Source organism: Spermophilus citellus (genome assembly GCF_964194105.1).
Source record: "Spermophilus citellus genome assembly, chromosome: 6".
Lineage (NCBI taxonomy): Eukaryota > Metazoa > Chordata > Mammalia > Rodentia > Sciuridae > Spermophilus > Spermophilus citellus.
The window spans coordinates 11,445,782-11,471,557 of NC_138187.1; the positions used below are offsets into that span (position 1 = coordinate 11,445,782).

Genomic DNA, 25,776 nt, shown 5'->3' on the forward strand with positions numbered 1-25,776 from the left:
ATTAGGATGTGGCAGTAAATCCAAGGCCCAGGGAACGTGGCAGTTAGTGGTTGAGGCATCCATCACCCATGCCTCTCTTTCCTGGGGCCCTGACAGGTCTTTCTCTCCCTACCAGTGTTTAAACAGACCTCTCACTTAAAAAACAAAAACACCCTTCATTCCATTTTCCTTCACAGTCCTTTTAGAGTTGACCACAGCCTTGCGATCTGCACCTCCCCAATGCCCAGAGCCCTCCAGGATCTATGTTAACCTGGATTTTGTCCCTCTCCTGCACTGGACCCCTCGTGCCAGGAAGCAGCCATTTGTTTAAGTGCAGCTGGTGCACATAGGCCCTTGCACCATGGGGGCTCTCTGTGACCCGGATGTGTGCTTGACTTGATCCCCGGGGGCTCCACTCTCTAGGTGTGCTTCCTCCTGCTCAAGAAGAACTCTCTCCAGACCCCTTTAAGGCTTCCTTGTCCTCAAAGTCTGACCCTTGGCCTCCTGCTCTCTCCTCTCCCGGGATCTCCTGCACACTTGGATAGCCATCAATATGCGGATGCACCCGGGACGGTTTCTGTAGCCTAAACCTCTCTCTGAAGCTCAGATGCATTTCTCCGACTGCTTCTGGAGGCTCTCCACTTGAATCTAGAACAGACACCTTCAATGTAACGTGTCTTAACTCAAGGACCAGCAACATGGGCCAAATCCCACCTGCCTTCTGCGTTTGTAAATAAAGTTTCATTGGAAAAGTCACGCGCATTCCCTCACCTATCGTCTGTGGCATATTTGCCGCTAGGACAGCGGAGTGGAGTGTAGAGAATACATGGCCCGTAGATTCTAGAATATTTCCTCTCTGGAGCTTGAAGATGAAGTTAGTCAACTCCTCTCCTACACTGCCCTCAGCTGCCACGTTTTATTTATTTTTTTCCATTTCAGGAAAGGGCACCACCCAGCCCCAAGGTTATCCTAAGACGAGTCCTTGGCCCTTCTGTTCCACGTGGTGCCCCTTCAATTTGCAGGTCTGAAGTGCCCACCTCCTACGCTTCCCTAGGACCTGGCTGCTCCGGGGTGGCCACCCTCAGCTTTTCTCGGTCAGCGGCAGCAGCAGCAGCAGCAGCGTCCTGAGTGGCCCCCAGCGCTGGTCTCCCAGGTTCATGCTCTCTGCAGCTGCCCGGGATTCTCTGAATGATGCCAACCTCTGGTCCCTCCTCCAAGTCATTCTCGCAGCCTCTTTCGTGTGGTTAAAAGTCCCCTCCGGTCTGCTCTTCCACACGTCAGTCTTCTCTGTCCCCCTCTTGATGCTGGGACACCCGCTCTCCTCTGGGTTCTCTGGCTCTTCCTGCCATGCTCCCTGTGGGCACCTCTCCCAGATTTCCCCACATCGTTCCCTCGGCTGAGAACTACTCAACTTCCCACCCACCCTTCTTTCCACGAGCTTGCCCTAAACCACCCACGTGCTGCCCTGGGGAGCCAGGTGATCCTTCTGAACCGTTCATGTGACAGGTGTGTTGCTTCCCTGTTTGAAACCATCCGCTGTTTCCCACGGGGCCAGCAGCCAGGTTGGGGACCCTGGGCCTGGCCTCACAGCCCCAGGCGCCCGTCTGCCTCTCCCACCGCCCTTCTCACCTTGGCTGGGGCCAGCACTCAAGGGGACAAACAAACTGAGCAGGAGCAGCCGGGGAAGAAGGAAATTCACGCAGAGTGAAGTGTCCGGAGGGGCCTGTCTCTGAGGCCAGCATCACCCAGGGGCCAGGTGACCTCAGGACTGTGCCGTGATTGGTGTGGAAGCCACAGGAACCTCAGCTCCATGGTGGTGGCTGGACGGCCCCGATCCCTGAGCTGTGGGGACGTGGCTGGCCATCTGCAGCTTGAGAAGCCGCAGTGTCACCTCCCACAAGGAGGCTGCCGGCCAGGACTTGGAGGCCTGCCACCAACAGGGTCACAGGACGGGCATCATGGGCAGGCAGAGCACTCAGGACAGCTGGCTTGAGGAGCGAGGCTCATGTCACCTTCCCTTTCTTGAGCGGCCAAGCCCCTGGTTAACTCAGGGGTGGCAGGCGCTGGGGCGCGTGGAGACTGGCCTTGGCACTACCTGCCTTCCAGCGAGGGACATGGAGGTCACAGGGTGTCAAATCTGAACCACTGCAGCCCTGAGCAGCAGCAGTGGCAACAGGGGCCGCCATCTAGAAAGGGACCGAGGGCTTCAGCTGGTGCTGGACGGCTCAGGCCGACACCCCAACGCAGCTCTCTGGGTGTGGACGCGCCGTTGACTCCCCTCCCGCCTCAGTGTCCAGGCCTGTAAGACAGAGAACCAGAGAGCACAGGAGAAGTCGCTCCTGGTCAAGTCAGAAGCTGGAGACGCGAGATGGGCAGGGGCCGGGCCTTGCTGTGCTTCCTGGAGGGCCTGGGGCTGGGTGGGAAAAGGTGAGGCGCACGGGCTGTCCCCACGGGGCAGACGCTCAGGGACCGCAGGTGAACCCTAAAGCCAGCTGAGGCCCCAGTCCCTGTGCTTCCCCAAGATTTCTACTCTTTCTGGTCCCACTGTCACATGTGACTCTCCACACCTGCCCCGTGAGACTCCCACATCCCTCACTGTTCTGTCCCCACTCGTCCCCTCCCTCTACTCTTGCAAAGCCTGACATGGTGCTTAGGCCCCTCTGCTCCGTGCACCCCAGAAACCAAGCTGCACCACGCCCACAACGAGGCCACTCTTCCAGGATGTCTGTGAGGGTGGCGAGGACTTCCAGCATGGCCACCCACCCAGGTGACAAGGAACCCATTTCCTGTCTGCACCGCTCTGCCACCCCAGACCCTCCCTGTCCCCCCCACTTCACTGTAAATTTCCTCTGCTTTGTTGGGAACTCCAGTGCCCTCCAGCACCCCTCCAGACCTCCACCCCAGCCTCCACACAGGGTGGGGAGAGGCCCCAGCTCTTCTGCCGCCAGCTCCAGGGCTCGCAGGCTCTGCAGGGAAGACGACGGGGCTCATCCCCCTTCCTCCTCTGGGGATTGAGACACTGCAGGATTGGGACGTGGGAAGGGGAAGCTGGGGGCTGTGTGGAGGCAGCAAGGCCACCAGGGCCTCCATGGAGGCAGGGCTGCCCACCTGAGCCTCAGCATGGGGGCGGTGTGATCCCTTCTGGACCTTCATGCAGAGAACTGCCGAACAGGCAAAGACTAAAAATAGTCTGAAATAAAATTAATTAAAAATGAAACAAATGATTTAAAAAATTAAAATAAAAAATAAGAACAGTCGGGCTGGGGACACAGCTCAGTTGGTAGAGAGCTTGCCTGGCATGCACAGGCCCTGGGTTCCATCCCCAGCACGCACACACGCGCACACACACACACACAATAAGAACAGCCAAAAAGAAAAAAATGTCTAACAGGGGAAAAAATAAAGAAGGGTGTTTCCTAGCTCCTGGCCTGGAATGTCCCCAAATTAGGGATAGCACTGGGTTCAGGAGCTATCATCTGGACCCTGTGTCTCTTGACCTTACCTCCTGGCTTCCCTTGGGGACCACACACACAGGATGGCTATGCTGTAGCCACTGTATTTGGTGTCAATACTTTTATGTTTGCACGATGACAAAATCCACTGATGACACACTTCTCGGAATGTGGCTCATCCTTTAGTGACGTGTGACTGTGTTTAAAGAGTGCGAGGACTTCTCACGTGGCCGCCTGACTCACTGAGCGCTGGTGTTTCATATTTGATCACCTCCCTTCCTCTCTGTATACCCACTTGCTTTTGCTTTTCCAGAATGATCTGACTTAATTGCAAACATAATGTCACTGTACCTTTAGATCCTTCAGTGTGCCAAAGAACGCAGGTGTTCTTGTTCTCTTTCATAATCATCAAATTCCATTGGTAGAATTGCCCAGGACTCAGACTTGGTCAGTCGCCCCTGTATTTTCCATCATGACAACTCCGCTCTCCCAAGTCCAGGATGTGATCTGGTATGGAGTTGCTAAGTCTTTTTCCAAAGTCTCCTTCAGTCTGACGGATCCCCAACCCCCAGGCGGTCCTGCCTCTCATGACCCTGGCGTTTTTGAAGACCTCTGGCCCGTGGCCTTGCCCACAGAACCTGTGTGTTAATCACAGTGCCCTGGTGATGCTGGTGGCCCCTCTTCAACTTCGCCACCACTGGAGGCGTCTTCCCGTCTGCCAAGGGCCCTGGTGTGCAGCTGCCATCAGGGAACCAGAACCGTACAGCTGGGCCCACCTTGCTCATCCGGGTCCCACATCTGGCTCATGCCTGGCACCCAGAGGGAGTCAACTGAACCTGGACTTGGGCCAAGGCTTAACCTCTTTGCCTCCTTCTCCCTCTGTAAACCTGTGTGGGGCAGAGAGCGGCTGGTCCAGGGCCCTGCAGCTTTGCATCTTGGCTCTCAGCCTGGGTGTAGCCAGGACCCTTCTGCCCCATTCCTGGACCCGGATTGGATGTCTTGGGCCTGTAAATTCAGCCAGTTGCTCATTCCTCAAATGCTTAAGGACTGTCTGTGAGGCAGGATGTGGGATTTTCTTCTAGCCAGTGGGACATGGCAAAGACAGAGGAAGTCACCACCCTGACGAGGTTGCTTTATGCCGCCGCGGGGAGGCTCTCCGCACTGGCCTGGTGAATCAAGCGGTCATTCTGAGGATGTCCATGCTGCGGGAACTGTGGGCGGCCTCCGGCAGAGGCCAGCAAAGAGCTGGAGCCCAGAGCCACACAGAGCCTCAAGAAAGTGAATCTGGTCGACCCATCAAGAAGTATGGAGCATTCTGTCTCAGTCAAGCCTCCAGATGAGAAACCAGCTCGCCACCTCCTGACGGCAGTTAAGCTGTGCCTGCCCCCGGACCCACACCAACCACGAGACAGTAGCCACACACTGGTGGTGATTTGTCACATAGCTGCAGAAAACTAACATGGCCTGTTAATACTGTGAGCCAGACCCCAGATCCTGGGGAGAGGCAAGTGAATAAAAAACCAGACCGTTCCGACCCTCGCCACCCTCCTTGCCTGGTCAAGGGGAACAAGAAGACATATTCCGTGGCACACTGTGAGCGTTCCTGCTTCTCACATGCTATTAAAGACAAGGGCAGGGCTGGGGATGTGGCTTAAGCGGTAGCGCGCTCACCTGGCATGCGTGCGGCCTGGGTTCGATCCTCAGCACCACATACCAACAAAGATGTTGTGTCCGCTGAAAACCAAAAAATAAATATTAAAATTCTCTCTCTCAAAAAAAAAAAAAAAAAAAAAAAAAGACAAGGGCAGTCTCGGAGACTCCAGAGAGTGGCGCTGGACAGGGCTGGCGCTGAGAAGCAGGTGAACTTGCTTGGTCAGAGGAATCTCCCTGAGAAAACCAGGTGTGTGCTCAGACCCGAGTGCCCAGGGGAGCACCAGTGGGTACAGATGGGCACGGGTCACAGATCCTGTGGTCCTTCAGATGCTTCACTTCTAGTAGCTCATTCACGACAGGAAAGGACTCTCTGAAGTGTTCTTGTTGGCCTCATTTGAAGGTGGGGAGGGAGGCGTGGAAGAGGTAAGAGGAGATTCAAAACAGGCTGACTCTTAGCCACTGCCTCGACTTGGGCCCAGGGGCAGCAGTAGGAGGCTCCCCAGCAGGAAGGCAGCGCATAGCCAGGAGGCTGAGAGGAGGCCAGATCAGGGAGGAGAGCGGGGTGCACTGCAGGGCTCAGGCCTCAGAGCCCACGAGCAATACTTCACTGGCCGACCCTGCATGGAAGCAGAACAGGAGCTTCCTCCCCGACGTTTCCTTTCCGAGTTCACGTCTGGCTCAGACACACAGATGCAGGGGCTCTAACCCACAAAAGGCAAGGGCCCTGCAGCCTCCGTCTACACAGCTGCAGCTCTAGAAACTCTTGAGAGGGCAGGAGAGGTGGGTGGCAGGGGTGGGGGGTCCCTCTGTGCTCAAACCCAGCGTCTAGAGGTGCAAGGGGAAGAGGCCTTACATGAACCGCCTCGGGTGGAGGGAAGGGATGGTCTCAGGGGTGGTAGTGGGAAAGACTGCCGACGGTCTTCAGGAGATTTCAGTATTGAACTTAAAAAGAAATCGCACCTTATCAAGAAGTAATTTACTCAAGCCTCCCCCAGGTCCTTCCATACTGTCACCAGGGGTGGGGGCGGCAGGGGGACAGCAGGCTGTCCTGCTGAATCTGAGGAAGAAGCCTCTTCTCAACTGGCTGATTCCCACAGCAGGTTCAGCAGTGACCAAAAGCTGAGGCAGACAGAAGGCGGACTTCCTTCTGGGAGCGAGAGCCTAGGAACTGCCCCAGTTTTCTAGCTGGAAGGTCTGTGTGGCTGTCGGGTTTCTCCATCCTGATATAAAACTGGAACCAAAGCTGGAAAAGTTCAAACGTCACACCAGCCTCTGGGGCTCTCCATCCCACACTGACATGATGCTCAGGAGGGGTGAGAAGTCGGGGCAGTCAAGATGAAGTCGTCAGACTTAGGATCAACATCTCTCCCACAGAGAGACGAAGCACTCACTCGGAAACCCCAGGTTGGATGCTTGCTTGTAAAGTTTATTGACAACTGTTTGGTCCCAACACACAAAATAGCACTTGAACCACAAAAAAAGTGTTCAAACAAAGTAGACAGTTAGGAAAAACATTTCCTCCCCCACGCCCGATCCAAAACCAACAGTGCAAGATGGGGAAGGGGGTCTTGGTGATAACTTTTGTCTTTTTTTTTTTTAACAGATAACTCTAAGTCGGTACATCTTGCCACCTAGAAATAAAGAACTTCGTCTCAATGTGCATACATCATTTTGTCATTCACTTAATTAAGCCTCTAGATAAAAAAATAGACAGCAGTTGAACTGGCCGCTGTGGAGCACATCAGGACAGGGCCCGTGCCCCTGTAGCGCACATCTTTAAACAGCAATTGTTAGTCACAAGAGTGTCCCAGACTAACCGGCAATCCCAGCAAATGGCGCAAAGACACATTCACACGACAGCGCAGACCTTCTTTCTCTGCTGCCCAAAGAACCTGCTCCTTGAGACATTTCCACGTGACTTGTAATGATACCTCTTACGTTTTTAAAGTCCACAGTTCTTTACATGCTAGCAAAACTGAAGCCCAAGTGTGCAAACTCAGCCTTATGAAGTCTCAGAATAAGGCGCTGACGTTCTAGACACCCGCTTTATTACATGGTTTAAAAGCGTTTTATAAAAAGCTGCATTTTGCCCTGTACTTCCTGTAACACTATGCCTGCAGAGGAAACGCCTTTGGGAGAATGTGCAGACTGCCACAGCACGCAGAAGGTTTCCCAGCGTTGTTCCATCTCAACTGGGGTCTTGTGCCGAGAACCAGGCACCAGTGGCTTCATTTAAAAGATTTGGGGAACAAAAATCCAACTTGTAAAAATCTCTCGATAGCCCTTATTTTGTGGCATTTTATCAAAATGCTGGCTATGAAATCAGAGCCCATTTTTCTGGCTTTCTAGAAATTACAAAATATAAACATTTCCCCCAAAAGAAACCAACTAACTAGTGGAAGACCTTGCCACTTGCCAAACAGGTTCTTTCTGCTCTATGAATGAATCCGCCCTTTTTGCCCAACAAATACAATCCATTGTAAATGTCAGGTTTCTCCAGCAGGGGTGAGAGGTCACCCATGAGCAGAGACCTCAGGCACTGGAGAGGAAGGCCATTCCACAGGCAGTGCCCCCGAAGGCTGGCTTTTCTCAAATGCCAACATCAGACACCACAAAAAAACCCAAACATGCTTCCAACGGCGAGAAGTGACAAGAGTAAAAACAGACACTTAAAAGAGGCTGAGCTAACACGTAGACACACACCTCTCCACATGTACAGCTTCCCAGCTACCAACACCAGCTTTAAAATTACAAAAACAAGGTTAAGTTGATCAACCTTGGCCTTCACATGTACAGATTGAATTACTGTCTCTTCCTAGTGGAAATAGTATTGATCCCTTTCCTGTTAAAGTACCTCACCACTCAGCTCTGATTTATAATTTATGCATCTGATGCATATTTTAGAAAATCAGACTCTTTCCAACACTGCCTCTCGACACACAGTAATGTGTGCTGTAATTCAAACGCTGACTTCAACTCATGACGCCAAGACCATCTCCTTACCCTTCACCTGATCCACGCCAAACTGGAACTTAAAATAGAAGGGAAGCTTAAAGCACCTCAACTTTCTAGAAAGCTCCTAAAGGGAATCCTACATTGGAAACATTTTAAAAAATTTGTGATGAAGCCATATTTGTCAACTACAGACATAGTTAAATAAAAACTGGGCACGCTTACAAGTCACATGGAAGCCAGGAACCTTCAGAGTCTAACCTGAGAATGCAGCTCAACGCCCTGCCCACCCTCCTTCCGCGTGTGCATGCGCAGGCTCCGCACAGAATTTGCTTCACAGACACAACACGCACTGGGCTGACACTGTCAGGGACCTCGGGGAGCGAGGACGGCGGCTCTGTATGCTACTGTGGGGTCACACCCCTGAAGCAGCTCAATGGAAGCAAGACCACTTCCTGCTAGTTGGGTTCCCACTGCTTACTTCTTCCGGAACACACTGTGTTGCCTAATAGTTAAGAAAAATTTGGGAAAATATATTAAAGATTCTTTAACAAATGCCAGAAGTTCTTTCAAATAATTGAGGGGAAAAAAAAAAAAGAAAAACTTCAGCTGAAAGCTGTGTTCAATTTAAAAGGACAAAAATATTATGGAATACTTCTAAAGAAGCAGTTAAGTGGCTTCTGGGGGGTTTCATTAAAACATAAAAGGCTGTTTTTTGAGCCCATTTTTGTGTGCAGAATCAGACAGTTTTTCCCCATCCTAACTCTATGTTCCCAGTGGGAATTAAAGCTTGGTTACAGGTGCGAAGGAGAAGTTGGCTGCCAATTTCACCCTGTTTTTGGGTTGCTTTTTGGCGGGGCTTTCCACAGGGTCCTTGCTGAGTGGCGGCTCCGGGGCTCCTGAGGGGCGAGGCAGCTCTGGGGCAGCGGCTGGGACGCCGGAGGGGCTGGAGTAACAGGGCAGCGTTTCCTTCCTTCCTGGTACTGGAATTGCAATACTTTCTTCTTGGCTTAAATTCATAATTTCTATAAACACAAAAAAATAAACAGATTTAATTCTAGGACATACAGAAGTATTGGTTTTCAGTTTCTGGCTTGTATTTTCTCAAAAGGTATTTAAAAAATAATCTACCAAATGTCACACGTAGGCCACAATTTACATATTAGCTACGTGTCACACACTCAAACGTGTCTAACTGCCCTCCCCTCCTCGTGGACCACCAAGTGTTAGAGACGTCAGTTTTGGCTGCACCTCGATGGGCCACGTTTTCCTGCTAGGATGCCCCTGCCTATCCATTCTCTGTCAGGGGAGTAAGGACCCATCAGCCACACGGGAACTCTGAGCCTGGAGGGGCCTTAGTGCCAGGGAGCAAGGAGTCATTCTATTCCGGAACAACCCATATTCTAATAGATCTGAACTAGGAGAAAAGGGAGAGTTACTCTGAGTCAAAATCACCCTGAAAACCAAGGAAGGAAGGGCAGCTGATTCCCTGCATGTTCATAGTCTTGTTTCTGCGGCCGAGCCATAGGCGACCCACCTGCAGCACACCCAAGCCCTGTGGCCTGAGGAAGACGTGCCAGCATACCCCAGACTCCTGCTGCATGTGACACAGGCTCCTGCTCCCAAAGGCTTCATACAAGGTAGGAGGGACAGAAGGGACAGAACCCCAGCTCCTGGCAGGCACCCACCGAGGTGGACAGGACTGCCCACATCTCCAAATCACTCTTTCCTCTCGTCACAGGCATACGGTTGAGTTTACACCTCATCAGAAGGCAGTTACGTGTCCCCCTATTCCCTGTGTTCCAGATAAAAAGCTTCAGTTCTGTCCTCACTGGTGCCAAATGCTGCTGAGGAAGACTAAGGACAGTGAGGCCAGCCCAGCAGCAGCCATCCCTGGGGACCCCTGGAAACAGTGCTCACAATGGAAGGGATGCATTCCCAGAGAGGAGAAAGGAAGGGTTTCTCCAGAGCAGCTGGGCCTCCTCACAGGGGGCCGGTGACACTGAGGCGGCCTTGGTTCAATCCTGGCTCTACAGTTTCCTGGCCAAGTAGCCTGTGTCCAGCTGCATTTCTAGTTGGGCCACAGGTCACCTAAGCTGTGAAGTGGGAGCAGTGGTTCCCTGAGTGTCTGTTAAGGGTCAGCAGTGACCGTCAGCTCTCAGCACAGGCTGGCACAAGGCGGAACCCACTGCACATTGTGAGGCCGGCTGTCAGTCGGGACCCGACCAGGTCAGCTTCCCCTCTATCCTCAGGTTGCTGGACGGACTCCAGGGCTGAAGCAAGCAGATGCCTTGCTTCTTCACACCTCAAAAAAGCCCCAGCACTGGATGGGCAGTGGTGCCCTCCTGTAATCCTAGTGTCTCTGGAGGCTGAGACAGGAGGATCTCTAGTTCAAAGCCAGCCCCAGCAACTGCGAGGTGCTAAGCAACTCAGTGAGACTCTGTCTCTAAATAAAATACAAAAGAGGGCTGGGGACGTGGCTCAGTGGTCGAGCGACTTCAGTCCCTGGTACCAAAAAAAAAAAAAGTCCCAGCACCCCCCTGGGTCCCAGCCACAGGCAACGCAGGCAGCTGGTGAGAGGTGTGTTCAAGTAGCTGAACCTCTGAAAAGCCTGGAGGTTCCCTGATGGGACCTGCCATCCTCCTCCACGGGTGCTTCCACAGCCAGAGACATCACCCCTCCAGCCCACCTCTGTTCCCTAGCTTCATGTTCCCTGAGCAGCTTTGTGGTATGAGGCCTATTCTGGGGAAACCCCAACAAAGAAAGCAAGTTCCAAGTAGCCAGGTACTGTTACACCTGAAGTGGTAGCCTCTCCCCGTCTTCATCAGCCATTTCACACATGGGCATTGTGGTTCTGCTTCTGAAACGCAGCCCAGACACACTGTGACCTACCAGAAGGCTCTTGAGGGCGTTCCTCAAACTGAATGAGGTCAGCAGACTGCAGGATGACAGGATCTGGTCTCAGCTGAGGGGACGGCAGGCAAGAAGGGACAGGTGCACACAGGAGGTCGACAGGGGAGCTGCTGGCCAGGTGGAGAAGCTCTTGCTCCGTCTGACCAGGCCCTACAGAGAGAGCAGGTGGTGGTGTACCACAGGCCAATGCCCAGTCTGTGCGTGAGGGTTGCTGAGCCTTAAGACGAAGCAAGTTAGGAAGCGCTCAAGTACTCAACTTTTTTAAAAAAAGCCATCAGCAGTAAGACCCTTGGTAAATGAAATGCCACAGCCAGTCACCTCCTGGAGAGTTGTGCTCTTAGGAACACTGGCCCCTCAAGAGGCCCCACTGGGAAAAAGAGCTTTGAAGTAGCTTCCGAGGAGGGACATGAGCACAAGCTCAGACTCAGAAGACCTGAGCCTGCTCCTGTCACTTCCTGGCTAATTCCACCTGCAATTTCAGCTCTTCTCTGGAGAAGGGAGGTGACTCCTTGCTGAAGAGAGGCGGGGACGTTAGCAGATGACTTGCAGCCAGGTGTCTGGCCCTGTGAGGAGCTGTGCAACCCAGCTTCCCTGTGAGCGCAGAGTTCAGTGACACTCCGTCACTGTCAAAACAGGCCCAAGCCCCAGGGAAGGAATCCCGCTAGGCAGCTCAGCAAGGGCCCCGGCCTCGATGTCTCCTCTTAGTAAATGTCTGTGTGCTGACCCCCACTTTGCTCCTCAGCTCTGACCCCTTACTGTCCCTGCTGTATCAGAGTGGAGCTCTTTCCCTCTATCCCGATAGTCTCGACTTTTCACTTTAGCAAACATCAGTATAACTTAAACACCTGAATGGGGACAATTATCACCGGGGTGCCAAAGCTATGGAATGTGGGATGTCTGTCAGCAACACCAAGACTGCTCTGGAGAACGAGTGGCTACTTAGTGGGATGACAGCTGCTGCCCCTCCTCCACTCCGCCCACCGGCACCTTCTCCTAGACCCCACAGCTCTGTTTTATCCACCTTTCCTCTCATACCAGTACTACTTGCTCCAAGCCGGGTTTCCGAGGCTGCGCACAGTTCAGGCACCTCCAGGATTCGCTCACTGTCTGCGGGCTGATGTTCAGGATTGGCAGGGGAGAGACTGAGTGAACTGAGCCGGCCTAGAGGACAAGGAGCACCCGTCAGAGAAAGGTCAGTGAGAGAACCACGATTGCGTAGGGCAGGGGACAGGTGCTTACTTACTTTTCATGTCATTTTTTAACACTACAATTCTCTTATGACCATGTCCTTTTATCCAGACCACCTGCACACAAGACATACTCCTGGTTAAGCAGTGGAAAAGGAGGGAACACGCCCTAGCATTCAGGAAGGGTGGACCTCTTGTGCCTGCTTTAACATTCTAGAACTGAGAAACCAAATTAACGCCCAGAACTATTTTTATAAACTTTCTTTCGCTTCTAAAGCAACAGAAACAGACACGCCCCTTGAGAAAAAGTGGAGCAGTCAGAAAATCAAGTCAGCTTTAAAAATATTCTTTATGACTCTTGAAAAGAATGCCTTTCAAACACCAGTTTGGGCACAGAGTTTAAGAAAGGTCTCACATGAGAGCTCTTACCATTTTTTCCAAAAACTAATAAACACAATAAAAAATAAATAAATATTTTCCCAGAACTTTAAGCTAAGTTTCTGATCCTAATCCTAAAGCAAAGTACCCCACCTAATGGTGCTGTTCACCTCCTTGGCCAGCTCGGGGTGGGGGTGGGACCCTTGGCTGCAGGCCCATGTGTGATTGCACCAAGTCCCTGGTCTCGGCTCCTAAGCAGTCTTCATCTGTCTTTACTACTTCCTCTGCTTCCTTACAGGCTGAGTGTCCCTTATCTGAAATGTTGAGACCAGAAGGGCTTTGGATTTTGGAATATCTGTGTGTACGTAATGAGGCATCTTGGGGATGGGACTCGAAGCTAAGCATACAGTTTGCTTATGTAGAAGGGAGACTAACAGAGTAGAGAAAGGGGATGGCGAGGGAGAGAGGGTATGGGAAGGCCTGGGAACAAAATCTACCAATTATGCCATGTCCTTGTATAAATATACCACAGTGGATTCTATTTACATATTTAATTATAGTGTATTAACTGAAATAATAACAACAGAAGAGAGATCGGTAGAGTAAGCAGATCAAGGAGGAGGAGGAGTAGGGGAGAAGAGGGAGAGGGTGCTACTGAAGAATGGTACTAATAAACTATGTGCACACATGAATATGGCATAAGGAGTTCCACTATTATGTAAAATTATAGTGCACCAATAAAAAATTTTAAGTAAAACAAATTTATTTATGTTTCTATATGCTTTATACTCATAGCCTGAAGGATTTTTCCGTTTTTGTTTCTCTGCATCACTGGGGATTGAATCCAGGGCCCTCAGCACTCGAGGCAAGCACTCTACCACTGAGCTACAGCCCCAGGCCTTTTTGTTTTACTTTGAGAGTCTAAATTGCCCTGGCTTGACTTGATATCCTCTTGCCCTAGCCTCCTGATTTGCTGGGATCACAGGCATGTGCTCCTGAAATTATTTTATATAATATTTTTAATGTGTCACCTGTCACATGAGGTCAGGTGTGGGATTTTCCACTTGCAGCCTCATGTTGGCACTCAATTTTGCTTGGAATTTTGGAGTATTTTGGATTTTAGGTTTTCCGATTAGGGATGCTCAACCTGCATTTTCACCCTGACTCACCTTTGTCTAGCATTTCCCGGGACCTCTGTGATGGCCAACTCCCTCCTACGCTACTGTTCCACTCAATCCCACCATGGACAGTGGCCATGAGCTGCTTTCTGAACACAGCCTGGCTCCTCCTAGCCCCCATGCAATCCAGCTCCTTACCTAGAGGAGCAAAACCCTCCAAACTGAGCTTTACTTCACAGGCAGGCCCCGGCACAGGTTTGTTCCATTTCTATTTGTTGCAGAGCTGAGGACTGAACCCAGGGCCCTGCCCATGCTAGGCCAATGAGCACTACCACTGGGCTGCTCCCAGCCCTCCAACGTGGTGTTAGTGTCCCGGCATCTTGTGCTGCTGCTTGCTGCTCCATCAGCTGGTGCTACCCATCTGGACTGCCCTCTCCCCTCCTCCTCACATAGTAACTCGCTCATGTCCTTGGTATTGCTGCCCTGGGACCCCCATATACAGCAAGTGGGTGCCGCCATGTCCCTCCTCGGGCACCTGGGGCACAGGCCCTCTTCTCAAGGCTGTTGCTGCAGTGTCTACACCAACTCCTTGCCTGCCAGGCGTCTACGCCCATTACCAGCACTTTCCAAGGGGAGGATCTGGGGCTACTTACCTGGCACACAGGAGCTTTAAGGTTTGAAGAATCAATGAAAAACACTGCATCACTAATCTCGCACTAACAGGATGTTTTGAGTCAACCGTTTCAAGATGCTGCCACTTTATTACTCTGGCAGCATTTGCTTTCCCTGTTCACAAGTCACACCTGTGGCTCTTCAGGAAGAGGCTCTCCAAGAAACTAAGAAGACTCCTACCTGTGGGATCGCTCCCAAGAGCTCCTCCACACTATTGTAGCCATATGCCTTGGGCTGCAGTGTTTCTCCAACATACTTGGTATAGGCCATGGAGAATTCGTGAAGGAAAATCTGCTGGTAGTGGTAAGTGTGAAGTAAAGACCGCACATTCTTTGCAAACAAATAGAGACTTGTGAGCTTCACACACTCTTCTGTCTTATCATTAGTAAAAACCTGGTCCAAAAGAAAAGACAGGATTAGAAACTTCACGAGCGACTGGCTCTGTCCCCTGGGGGTGAAGACTCCAAGTGAAAATAAAAAAAAAAAAAAAAAGTCAATTTGAAAGATGGGCAATAATCTGCAAAGGAGCAGGGGGTGGCCGTGGGGAGTCATTCCAGGAGCTCCTCTAGGAGGAGGCTGGAGCCTGAACTCAGCTTTCTGCACGTCCAACAGGACAGGCCCAGAAGAGCAAGCGAGCGAGTGGAGAGGGAAGCCCAGGAACTGCACTCTCCAACCAAGAGGCCACAAGGAGGGGCGCAGCCTCGGAGGGCGCTGCACAGGCTGCAGGGCGGAAGCACTAAGCCTCACCTTCCACCTTGGCTTTACAAGAAATGGGGATGCAGGAGGGTGTCAGCGTTCTTTAAAAACGTAACAAAGACAAGAAGCAGCATGCACACTCACACAAAACCATGTCTCTCCTAATGAGTTGCAGATTTTTTTAAAAAATCATGAACCTTTTCAGAATCTTCAATATGCACTGGAATCTCCAAGAGAAGGGATACTTCCCAAACTTAACTGGTCATCAAAGTCTGTGTCCTGAAGCATCATTAGTGTTATCCAGAACCAATGTTGGTAGAGTACACAATTAACAGAGTTTGGCACCTTGTTCAGTGGTGAAAGCTGAAGGATCTTTATAGTCTCTTTTATAGTGATTAGCCTGATTCTTAACTTCCTTTAGAGTTGAGCTGGATGATTTTTTTTCCCTAGGATCTCACCTACTTGCTCGAGGACTGGCAGAGGGCCCCTCTGACCACATCTAGGTTTTTATGTTTGTTGCCCAACTAGATAAAATACTGTCTTAAAATTCTACAGAGAATAAGATTGACTAAATAAAATATTATCTTAAAACTCTTCCAACCCTGAAGTGCCACTGCTGGAAGGCTGCCCAGGTGGCTGGCCAGCCAACCTTCTTTCTAACCCTTACCTCCACTGCTAAGCCCCTGACCCTCCGACACATGCCACCTAACTCAGGAAGGCAGCACCAGCAAGATCCAGCTGGGGAAAACACTGGAGTGCAGGGCCTTTGCACTGACTTTACCCCTCCCCCAGCAGGGTTCCTTGCCTCCCCAGGCCTCAGTGTGTTCAGGTATAAAATGAGCATCAGTCTTGAAGATCTCTGGAGTCCCTTTCTACTCTATGCACTGCATTAATCTAGACCAACAGATCATCCAGAAAGATGCAGTTCATTAGCTCTCAAAACTACTCACACACATACCTCAACTAAATAAGGCAAACTCTTCAGAAGTTCTGTCAAGGTCATGAATCCATATTCACAGGGGTTGAGAGGAGTACTGTGGGTGGTTTCATAATGTCTCTTGAGCTCATCGACGGAAAGAGAGGTGGTTCCTTCCCAAGACATCAACAACACCAGCAACTGGGCAGTGAGGGACCGCAGAGACTTTCGGTTGATCAGCTGAATCTGTTTGCCAGACTCCATATCAGCAACCTGGGGGAAAACCAAGAACCAGACTTGAACTTAGGAGACATGACCTAGCTGAATTACCCAGTTCAGCTGATTCCATTTTGGTTAATGAAAGCAATAGAGGAACAAACTTTTTTTTTCCTCTCTCAAACTAAAATAAAGTGAGTAGGTTTGCTTGAGCCTCTTTGGGATATCAATCCAACTCTGTGGATGAGAGCACAGCAGAAGTTGCTCTCTTCCTCTCTGCTGGACCCTAACCAAAACCTTGCACATACACCACCACTTCTCTCAGAGTGATAACAGAGAAGCTGGTGTCCATCCACCCTACTCCCTCCTGCCTTTCCTCCCACTCCTCTGTCCCCATGGCAAGACTGCAGCTAACAGCCTTGGCTCAGGCTTGTGTGTAAAGGGTTGCTACGCTCACAGGAGAGGTGGGAGGAGTAGTTAGACTGAGGAGTGGCAGAGGGCCCCTCTGACCACAAGGCAAGCTGTTTTTCTAGTCAGTTCTAATTGAAAAGCTGGCATTTTCATCTCACGTATCTATTCCTCAATTATTTTAGATTTTCAAGAAAATGAAAGGTTGAAGTGATGAAGTGCATTGGGAGGAAAACTTTGTGGAAAAGATACCCATTATCATTTGGAGACCAAAACGAGTACAGAGGGCTGGGGTGGTGGCTCAGTGGCAGAGCGCTTGCCCAGCATGTGTGAGGTACTGGGTTAGATACTCAGCACCACATATAAGTAAATAAATAAGTAAATAAAGGTCCATCAACAACTAAAAAAATACTTAAACATGTTCAGAAACAGGCACCTGGAGTCTGAGATGAGCAGGCCCTGGGTGGGGGTGAGTCTGCCTACAGGCCTTTACTGTAAGCAGAGCAGCCAGTGTCCACGTGAAGGTCCCGCTACTTAGGCATCCTTAAGGCTGACCAGCATTTACTCTTACAGCTGGTCTCCATTTACTTGGCTTCCCTGTAAGTGTCAAAGATCTCCATGCCCACAATGAGGGCCAAGTAATAAGAAGATGGTCCACTCTGGGACTTTGGAGTCTGAAGGGCAGAGAGAGGTGGGTGGCAGTGAGGAGCCAGCCTCACAACCGTGCATCTCAGTCTGGTTCTGGGTGCACTCAGAGCTGAGCAGGAGACTCCCATTCCACGGTATGGAACCGAACAGACTGTCTGCTCAGAGGTAGGACAGAATCAATCTGCAGATACAAATTCAGGGGCCTGGGAGTCATCTTCTTGGGTGCCTGCACCATTATATCACTGCTGCCTTTTAAGAAACCAAACCACACCCAACCCTGCTCCTTTGAAGCTATTTAGATTCTGTCTTGATTCTCGTGTATGCATGAGAATCAGCACAGGAGCTTTGGAAAGCACCAAGGTTCGGAATATACTCACAGGCTCATCTGAAGATCTCAGGCCACTTGGAGAGTCTGTGATGCAGCACCCCCAGCAGCTGCCTACAGGTGACAGTGGGCAGCAGAGCTGCACCCTTCCTACCAGCTGACCTCGTTCATGAGTCTGCAGCCATGGCTTGGAGTCTCCCTAGCCAGCTGAGCCCACACCTCCCACTGAGCAGGCCATTGAGCACCCTGGGCCCACACCAGGGCCTTCCAGCCCCTAACTTTCTCATCTCCAGGGCCACCTTCGGTACCCAATTCTACTGCAGACCCATCCCCAAGGCCATTCAGCCCTCCAGAGCCCTCCAGGGCACCAACGATGGGCGGACCCCAGCAGGTCCTACTGTTCTACCTTCAGCACCTCTCCTCAACCTCCCCACAGACCCCTGGTACCTCCGGGATGCCGGGAGTCATGTCCTTGTCCTTTCCTCACCTTCCTCTCCCAACCACCTTGGCACTACAGCCCATTCCTTCATCCACATTCCTGTCGATGGTCTGCTGAGCACCCCTGGGCCTGCACCCAGGCGATTGCACCCCATGCTCGTCTCCGCAGTCAGTCTTGAGTCCAACTCCAGGGAACTCACAGCACTCCCAGGCCCCACCTGACCTCAGGGTCATGCCGCCCTCCCTCTCCACGACTCAGGCCTTTTGCACACCTTTCCATCACGAGCTGGTCTCTCCTCCACTGCTAAGCACTCATCGTACCTTCCACTTGATTAGACAGTAGCCATGGGATGGGAAAATGCCATCCTTTCCCTGACAACAAACATGCACTTACATCAGCATCCCCGTCACTCCTCCGTCTCGTCAATTATGGTCAGAGCTGTCCTTCCTGCTGAGGATGCCACCCAGTGGACCTTTCTCTCTTGCCCTGGTATTCTTCTCCTCTCAAGTGAATCCTGCTGAGCGGCTCTCAAACATGCTCAAGACTCAAAACCCCCAATCAAAAGTCAGCCCGCCCTCAGCTGGCCTCACCATTCCACAGTCCCAGCTGCTCCTCCCTGCCTCCTCCTTCACAAGCCACCACCAGGAAGTGTGGAGACCACTGCCATGGCCTCCCCTCCTCATTCCTCAACCTGCTCACTGTGGCTTCTATCCCCACATCTCAGCGACACTGTCACTGCCTTCCCCAGCGACACCAGAAGCACGGGACACTGCTGACTATTCCTCTTCCTTGGCTCTGCCACATCCACTCTCCCACTGTGTCCTGCCCTCTGGTCACTTCTTCCCACCTCCTGTGCTGGTCTACCTCCTCCAACTCACTGAATGCAACCAGATCCCTCCTGGACCTGTGCCTGGGGTGCCCCGACTTCCTGGTTCCTTCCTAGTTCTTCCCCCTGGTGGTGACTTTCCTGGTCCTGTGCTGGAGGTGGCCTGGAAACTGCACAGCTGCTCCGCCTCGACCTGGGAGGGGCAGTTCAGGGCAGGCAAGGGGAGGAAGTTGCCCTGTGATATACGTACAGCAGCAATGAAGGCAATTCTGAGCCTTGGCTTGCCCAGATCTACTCCCAAATGAGTGGGGATTTAGAGGCGAGAAGATACATGATTATAGCTTCCTATAAACCTTGGAGACAAAAATCTGTCTGGAAGGATTCAACTTTAGGTCTGGCTTGCTGAGAATGCACACCAAGGGATAAAAAGTGACCCCATCAACTCAAAGAGGAACTACCTTGACAAGGCCATTAATAAACACACAAAAGGAAGACCAGAAACCTACAGTGGCAAGCCTAATAAGGTACTAATAACACACAAACAACTGTGTAGCAACAGCAAGTGGTACAAGGTAAAAACGCAAACACTAAACATGCCAATGAGGACTATGCCACAAGGGCTATTCCATGAAAAATCCCCTTTACCTTTACAACATGGCAGAGTTTCTGCGTCAGAGCTGAAATTGAACTGACGTCATAGTCTTGGAGACGAAACGTGTAACCAAAAGTCTTGGCATATTCTGTAAGCAGATCTGTCATCATAAGGCAGTTATCTTTCTGGGACCGCAGAAGTTTTACAAACTGGGCAGCTAGAGCTTTGAACCGTTCTACTTCTGTCAAAGTAAGGATTTTTTCTTCTCCACATTCTAATACCTTGGGAAACAAATAGGGAAGAGAAGAGGAAGAAGACTGAACAAAGTATAATTCTGAAACTAAACAGCACAAAAAAATATATACAATTAGGAATTAAAAAGAATGTTAGGGTTGTTTAAGGGGGACAGAGGCTCGGTTTTGCAAGATGAAAAAATTCCGGAAGTTGGTTCACAAGAGGAATGTACTTAGTACTAAAATGTATACCAAAACAAGGTTATGAAAGTGAATTCTGTCATGTACATTTTATGAAAATAAAAAATTTTAAAAGCACTTTAGGAGTCCAACAATATTAATAAAATCAACCACAGAAATCAACTCCGCAGCTTAGCATCACTGTCATTTCCTACGCTTACCCCACCTCCAGCACAGTTTTTTTGGGTGTGTGTGTGTGTGTGTGTGTGTGTGTGTGCGCGCACGCACAGTGCTGGGGACTGAACCCAGGGCCTTGTGCATGCAAAGAAAGCACTCTGTCAACTGAGCCATATCCCCAGCCCCCATCTCAGGGGTTTTGGAAAGTATGGCGCTCATGAGAGATTACCCAGCCTAAGAAACCAAACTACCTGATCCTTTTTTCAATAATTGTCCTAGTGAGTTTGAAACATAATTCTTTATTAAGAAGAAAACCACATTAACCAAAAATACCAATGAGCTGACAATACAGCTTATCTAATGGGAATATTTCAGATTGTCATACTGTTTCATAAATCCTCACTTCCCAGGAAAATAGATCCTGAAAATAAAAAAACAATTCCCTATACACTGTTCAGGAAAATAGAATGTCTTCACTCACTTGCAAAATATCAGGTATGGCTTCAAAAAGTTCAAGTAGTTTGGTAAACCCATAGTATGCGAGCTTGCACTGCCGGCCAAAGTGGTGGTGGTAGGAAGGAATAAACTTATTAAAGGGCATCCGAAAGTGGGGCTGGTGACGCAGCAAATCAACAACATCCTTGGAGAACTGTTTTGTCCTTTCTATTTCATCCTGAGTACGTTCTTTAAAAACAAAACAAAATGTAGGTCACAGTCTTTTTCTATCCATTTGGGTTTAACACCCACGCTGCAGTAAGTCCTATTTTGAGTCTACAAGACAGACATCTTTGCCTTCCAAATACACACAACTTAAATACATGTACTCTTTCCTCTTTGCCAGTGGTTCTCACATGAGTTCAAGGGCAGAACACTGGGAAGGCGTGACACTATTATGGTCTGCCATGAATACACACATATGCACCTGACAGTAGACACAGTGTTGCCTATGGGCATGCCACTGCCTCCTCCACCCTGTGCAAACATGATATTCCAACAGATCTCTGCATAAAAAGGTAATCTAGAGCCTTCCAAATGGCTGGGACTATAGGCATATGCCACTGTGCCTGGCTATTTCTACTAATTTTTAAATTAGAATTGGAGAAAGACTGACATTACTCAGCTCTAGAATTCATGGACATCAGTGTTCTGCAGAAGCCCAGTTTAAGCATCACAGATCTGTAACAGTGGGAGAGCGTGATGATATGGAGATTTAACTATCCCACCTCCCAGATCTCAACTGGAATCATTCAAATTGAGGAGACAAAACACAACACTCAAGTTTTCTTCTCTGCTCAGCTGCACATGATAAAGTGCTCAGAGTTAAGAAGACACAAGCAACAGCCGCATGACAGACCCTGAGCTGGGTCACTGCAGCTTACAGCTGGGAGAGGGTTGCATTTTAAGAAAGTGTCAGCTACACTCTTTTTCCCCTTGAATTAAAAAAAAAAAAAAACCAGTGTGCTTTCCCTTGTGACAAGAACCTACTTTAAGGAACACAAGGACATCCAGGTACGTGGCAATTTTCAAACTGCACTTTCCATGGAATCCTCAGAAACCATGAAAGAGAGGGGAAACCTAAACGATTCCACTTTAAAATCCCTACTGAGAAGGATAGTGTGTTCAGGGAATGTGAGCCATGTACCTCTTTTGGGGATACAAATCACCATATCTTGATCTTGTTGGGACAAGCAGATGGTTGTGTCTGGAATCTCTGATACGATATCAATCAACTCACAAACACCATATTCAGTAACATCCCAGTTCTTTGAGAAACACCTAGGTATGACACCAGAAATGGTAAAGAATGAGTAAAATCATCATGACAGTAACTACAAGTTTTCCAAGAGTGATTAATAGGAAAGCTAGATAACCACTTAGACTCTGGGGGAAGAAAAAGTAATTTGAAATGTTTGCCTTCAATTTTTACTTCTCCTCAACTCACCAATGATAAGCCTGCGAGAATTCTCTCACAATGACCTGCTTGCTGGCCTGGGATTTGAGGAGTTTTAGTAAATCCTGAGTAAAGCGCTTCACTTGAGCCCTGTGGGTGAGGGTCAGCAAACGTTTGGAGCCCATTCCAAGAATCTGCAAATCAAATATTTCGATTACTTACATCACAGGAGATACTGGCTTCATTGCTGCACTTCCTGCCGCTACCCTCAGAGAGTAACTCCCTTCATATATAATGTCCACCATGTGAAACACTCAAGTAATCAGCAAAGCATCAACAGTCACAAGAAAACCGCCTGCCTTGGACTGTGCTGGTTCTGCAAATCCCAAAGTCAGGAGCACAGAATGAAAAGTATATTGTCAATCTGAACAGCTAATTTTGACTTTAAAAGACAGAAAAAGCTTTTCAAGTCATTTTTCAAAATGGGAAACTACTCTGATGCTGTAAGTTAATGGGCAAAGTCTTCACAGGGTGCAATGCCTCGCTCCCACCCCATAACCAGTCTCCAACTCACTCACAAGAAAGGCTAAGCCCTCGACTTTCACAGAGGCACCCACAGATAAGTACCGGGATGTCCACAGCAGCTCCCTTACAGCAGTGAACAACTGTGGAGAGAACTCTGTAAGGATGGCGTCAGTCTACAGAGACTAGAGGGAGGGTGTCCATGGTCCTCAACACCTGAGGAGCCAGCTGGTGTATGCTTCCTGCACTTTGGACAACACTTTTACAGGCTATTTTGATCAGAATTGAATTTTTTAGACATCAGCTTACTATCTATATTGTTTCTTTGCCCAGAGTAGCCAAATCCATGAGGAAACATTCCTGTCTGCAAACGACCCCTGAGCACTTTTACCTGCAGCACGTGAGGCACGGCCTCCAACAGCTCTATCAGCTTGGCGTAGCCGTAGTCGGACACCCGGCACTGCTTTGCGAAGTGATGGTGGTAGGACGGGATGAAGCTACTCATGGGGATGACACAGGATGGCTGGCTCTTCAGCAGGTCGATCACTTCTCTACTAAACTGGATCAGCTGCGGGTTCCCCACGGGACTTTTTGAACGCAGAAGCCAAGGGTCTAGAGAAAGAAATGACATGCCTGAGGCAGGATGCATTTCATCAGTTGAAAAGAAGGTAATGAACTTTCCACTTTCCAGCTTGCGTTCAACCATGAGCAGGCGGAGAAACCCGAAGAACCACTTCATGCCTGCTTCTGTCCGCAGTCCCACACAACCAACTGGCGAGTCCAACTGATTTAAGGCTGGCAAACCTTTTCTACTAATTCTCAAAGTTTAGTAGGCAGAGTAAAGCATAGTTCTCTAAGGTTACTTACAGTAGAAGTGAAAGCAGAGAAATTTTCCAGTTTACACACAGGGTGCATTTCAAAGATCCATCTGTACCTTGGTCATGTGGAACATACTTTCCCACAGTGTTATAACACTCGGTAAGGAGCCCCCAAAGAGGGTAACTAACCCAGAGTGGAGCTGAAAATGTTAACCAAAAAAACATGGAAAGCAGTAATGTTACAAAACTACCAAGACATAAAACTGAGTAAGGAACAGGTCATACATACTACCTTGAGTGAAAAAGTTTTTAATTAAAAAAAAAAAACAAAACACAGGGCTGGGGTTGTAGCTCAGTGGTAGAGCATTTGTCTAGCATGTGTAAGGCACTAGGTTCGATTCTCAGCACTGCTAAATAAGAAAAATAAAAGTCCATTGAAAACTAAAAACATTATAAAAATAATAATAATTCTATGGAAATCTTTATAGGAAGGTGGAAGAAGCTGTGGACTCACAGCATAGGAAAGAGAAAGGAGAGGCAGATAGTCCACAGCCCTGAGCAAGCTTCAGACGAGAGGGAAGAGAAGGGACTCGGTAAGGGACTGTGGCACACACCTTCTCTTCCAAGAGCTGCCCGCCTGGGCAGAATTCCCTGACTGACCTGCCTTGTCCCCTGTTGGCTGGGGGAAGTGGGAGGAGAAGGGAGGACATGTTGGTGGCCATAAAGAAGGAAGTGCACATACACATGAAGGGACAATTTAAAGTGCCACCCACAGGTAGTGGCATTTGACAGTAGCAACACAGGGCATGCCCATAATTCAAAAATTTGCCCAAATTGAGGTCCTAAGTCCTTGTTGTTCAAAGTTATTTTCACCTTTATCAAAGAAAGAAATGTCAACCAAAATGAGTTTCAAAGGTAAACCCACATCAAGAGATATTTTCCTCAAACACCTGAACCTGTTTTTAAAAGGCTAGGGTCTATGAGTTGGGGTCGTGGACACCTACCGGTGTTCGGAGGTGGGGGCTTGTTGTGGATCCACTTCACCACCTTGACGCCGTTCTGCGCGGTGGCGATGTTCACACCTGGGATGCAGGTGATGAAGTGCTCCAAGGGGACGCCCCCTTCGTTCTCCTGCACTACTTCTAGGTCACCAAACTCTGCAGCATAGCAATCTGGAAAGCTGAAGTGGGAGGGAAAGAGGGTGAAATAAAATAACAGAAAAGCAAAGCACCCTCTAAACAGGAGGCTTCAGGTTAAGGTGTCGGTCACTAAGTAACTCCTGTTTAAAAGCCCACGTCTGGGTTTGAATGCTAAAGTTAGGTCCCAAGGAGGCAACTGTGGTGACACTGGCCTCATGATGCATTCTGATGGTACTGGAAGTTCCTGGGCAGTTTTCCAGGAGCAGGTCTTAGCTCTAAAGCTCCAGAGTTCCTGGTCAGTTACTCTGTTTCAGCAGCAGGGGCATCAGGGCTGCTGGGTCCTGCACTGGCTTTTGTAGTAAGCCCTCTATGCAGTGGTTGAATGGACTCCTGAAGATCACCTTTCTCTTTCAGGTCTTAAAATTTCCAAGTAGTTGAGGATGTGTGCACTTTCCTAGCCACTGTGCAGATTTCTATTACTGCACTTATATACATCTCTTTCCACCAGAGAATAAACTGTCCTGTTTGTTTGTAAACGTCAGCACAAACACAAATTTTGTTGCTGAAATACTGAGTGAGTAGATCCCACTTCAGATACAATTCAACTGAAAGGCTAAAAACATTAGGGCAAAGCACCCCACAGTATGTGGTGTGGTCAGAAAAGCCAGACTTTCTTTGACACAGAGAGCTCAGGCATCACACCCACAGCGGGATGACACAGTTCACCTTAATAAAGGCACGGTGCCCTCATGGGTCTGGAGAAGACTGTGGACCTGGGGTGCAAACGTCTTCAGAGAGAGAATCACAAAAGGAATCCTGTAGGAGTCTGGATCAAATTCATGCTCACTGAAGAAGAGAAAACAAAACGGTTAAGAATCCTTGTAGTTCTAAAACATTCACAGGGTAATTAACTTGAGAAGTTCCACAGTCTCACATAAAAGGATTATTTAAGGAAAACATGTGCATACCTGAAGTCCTTATTTGAACAATGCTGTCGGCAGACAGGCTCATGGTACTCTAATTCTTCAAATATAATTGGGCTGCAATTCGTGGAGGAGCCGTCATGTGACTGGGAAGACCCCAGGGGGCTCTGGCGGGCCTGACTGCTGGGTAAGAGACACACCAGCCGCCCGTTTCCTTGTTCACGGATTGCAACTATGTCCGTTAACTTATATAAATCTGACACATTCAGCTTGTGTCCAAACCTAAAAACGAGAGAGATGCTAACTTAGAATGTTGCTCTTTGTACAGAAACACCTGTCCCATTTAAACAAAAGACTACCAAGAGTGTTTCCTGGCCAGGCAGTGGCACACCTGCAATGCCAGCTACTGGGAGGCCAAGGCAAGAGGACTGCCAGGTTCCAGGCTCACGTTGGCAATTCAGTGAGACACCATCCAAAATAAAGAAGAGAAGGGGCTGAGGATGCAGCTCAGTGGCAGACTGCC

The 25,776-nt window shown here is 49.5% G+C and overlaps 1 protein-coding gene across 6 annotated transcripts in view; it reads right to left on the bottom strand.

The window, feature by feature from the left end:
- Positions 1–6,489: 6,489 nt before the first annotated feature.
- MARF1 (meiosis regulator and mRNA stability factor 1) overlaps positions 6,490–25,776 on the bottom strand; it is a 38,726-nt gene continuing 19,439 nt past the window's right edge. For all 6 annotated transcript variants that reach the window (XM_081300141.1, XM_081300142.1, XM_081300139.1 and 3 more), the window contains exons 14-27: positions 25,299–25,535; positions 25,057–25,176; positions 24,196–24,371; positions 22,765–22,985; positions 21,903–22,045; positions 21,603–21,736; positions 20,442–20,644; positions 19,424–19,651; positions 15,959–16,189; positions 14,485–14,697; positions 12,193–12,253; positions 11,985–12,110; positions 10,929–11,099; positions 6,490–9,061 (exon numbers count right to left, since the gene is read on the bottom strand). In XM_081300141.1, coding sequence (XP_081156267.1) covers positions 8,820–9,061; positions 10,929–11,099; positions 11,985–12,110; positions 12,193–12,253; positions 14,485–14,697; positions 15,959–16,189; positions 19,424–19,651; positions 20,442–20,644; positions 21,603–21,736; positions 21,903–22,045; positions 22,765–22,985; positions 24,196–24,371; positions 25,057–25,176; positions 25,299–25,535 — 2,506 coding nt within the window. In that variant the 3' untranslated portion in view covers positions 6,490–8,819. The remainder of the gene's footprint in view (positions 9,062–10,928; positions 11,100–11,984; positions 12,111–12,192; positions 12,254–14,484; positions 14,698–15,958; positions 16,190–19,423; positions 19,652–20,441; positions 20,645–21,602; positions 21,737–21,902; positions 22,046–22,764; positions 22,986–24,195; positions 24,372–25,056; positions 25,177–25,298; positions 25,536–25,776) is intronic.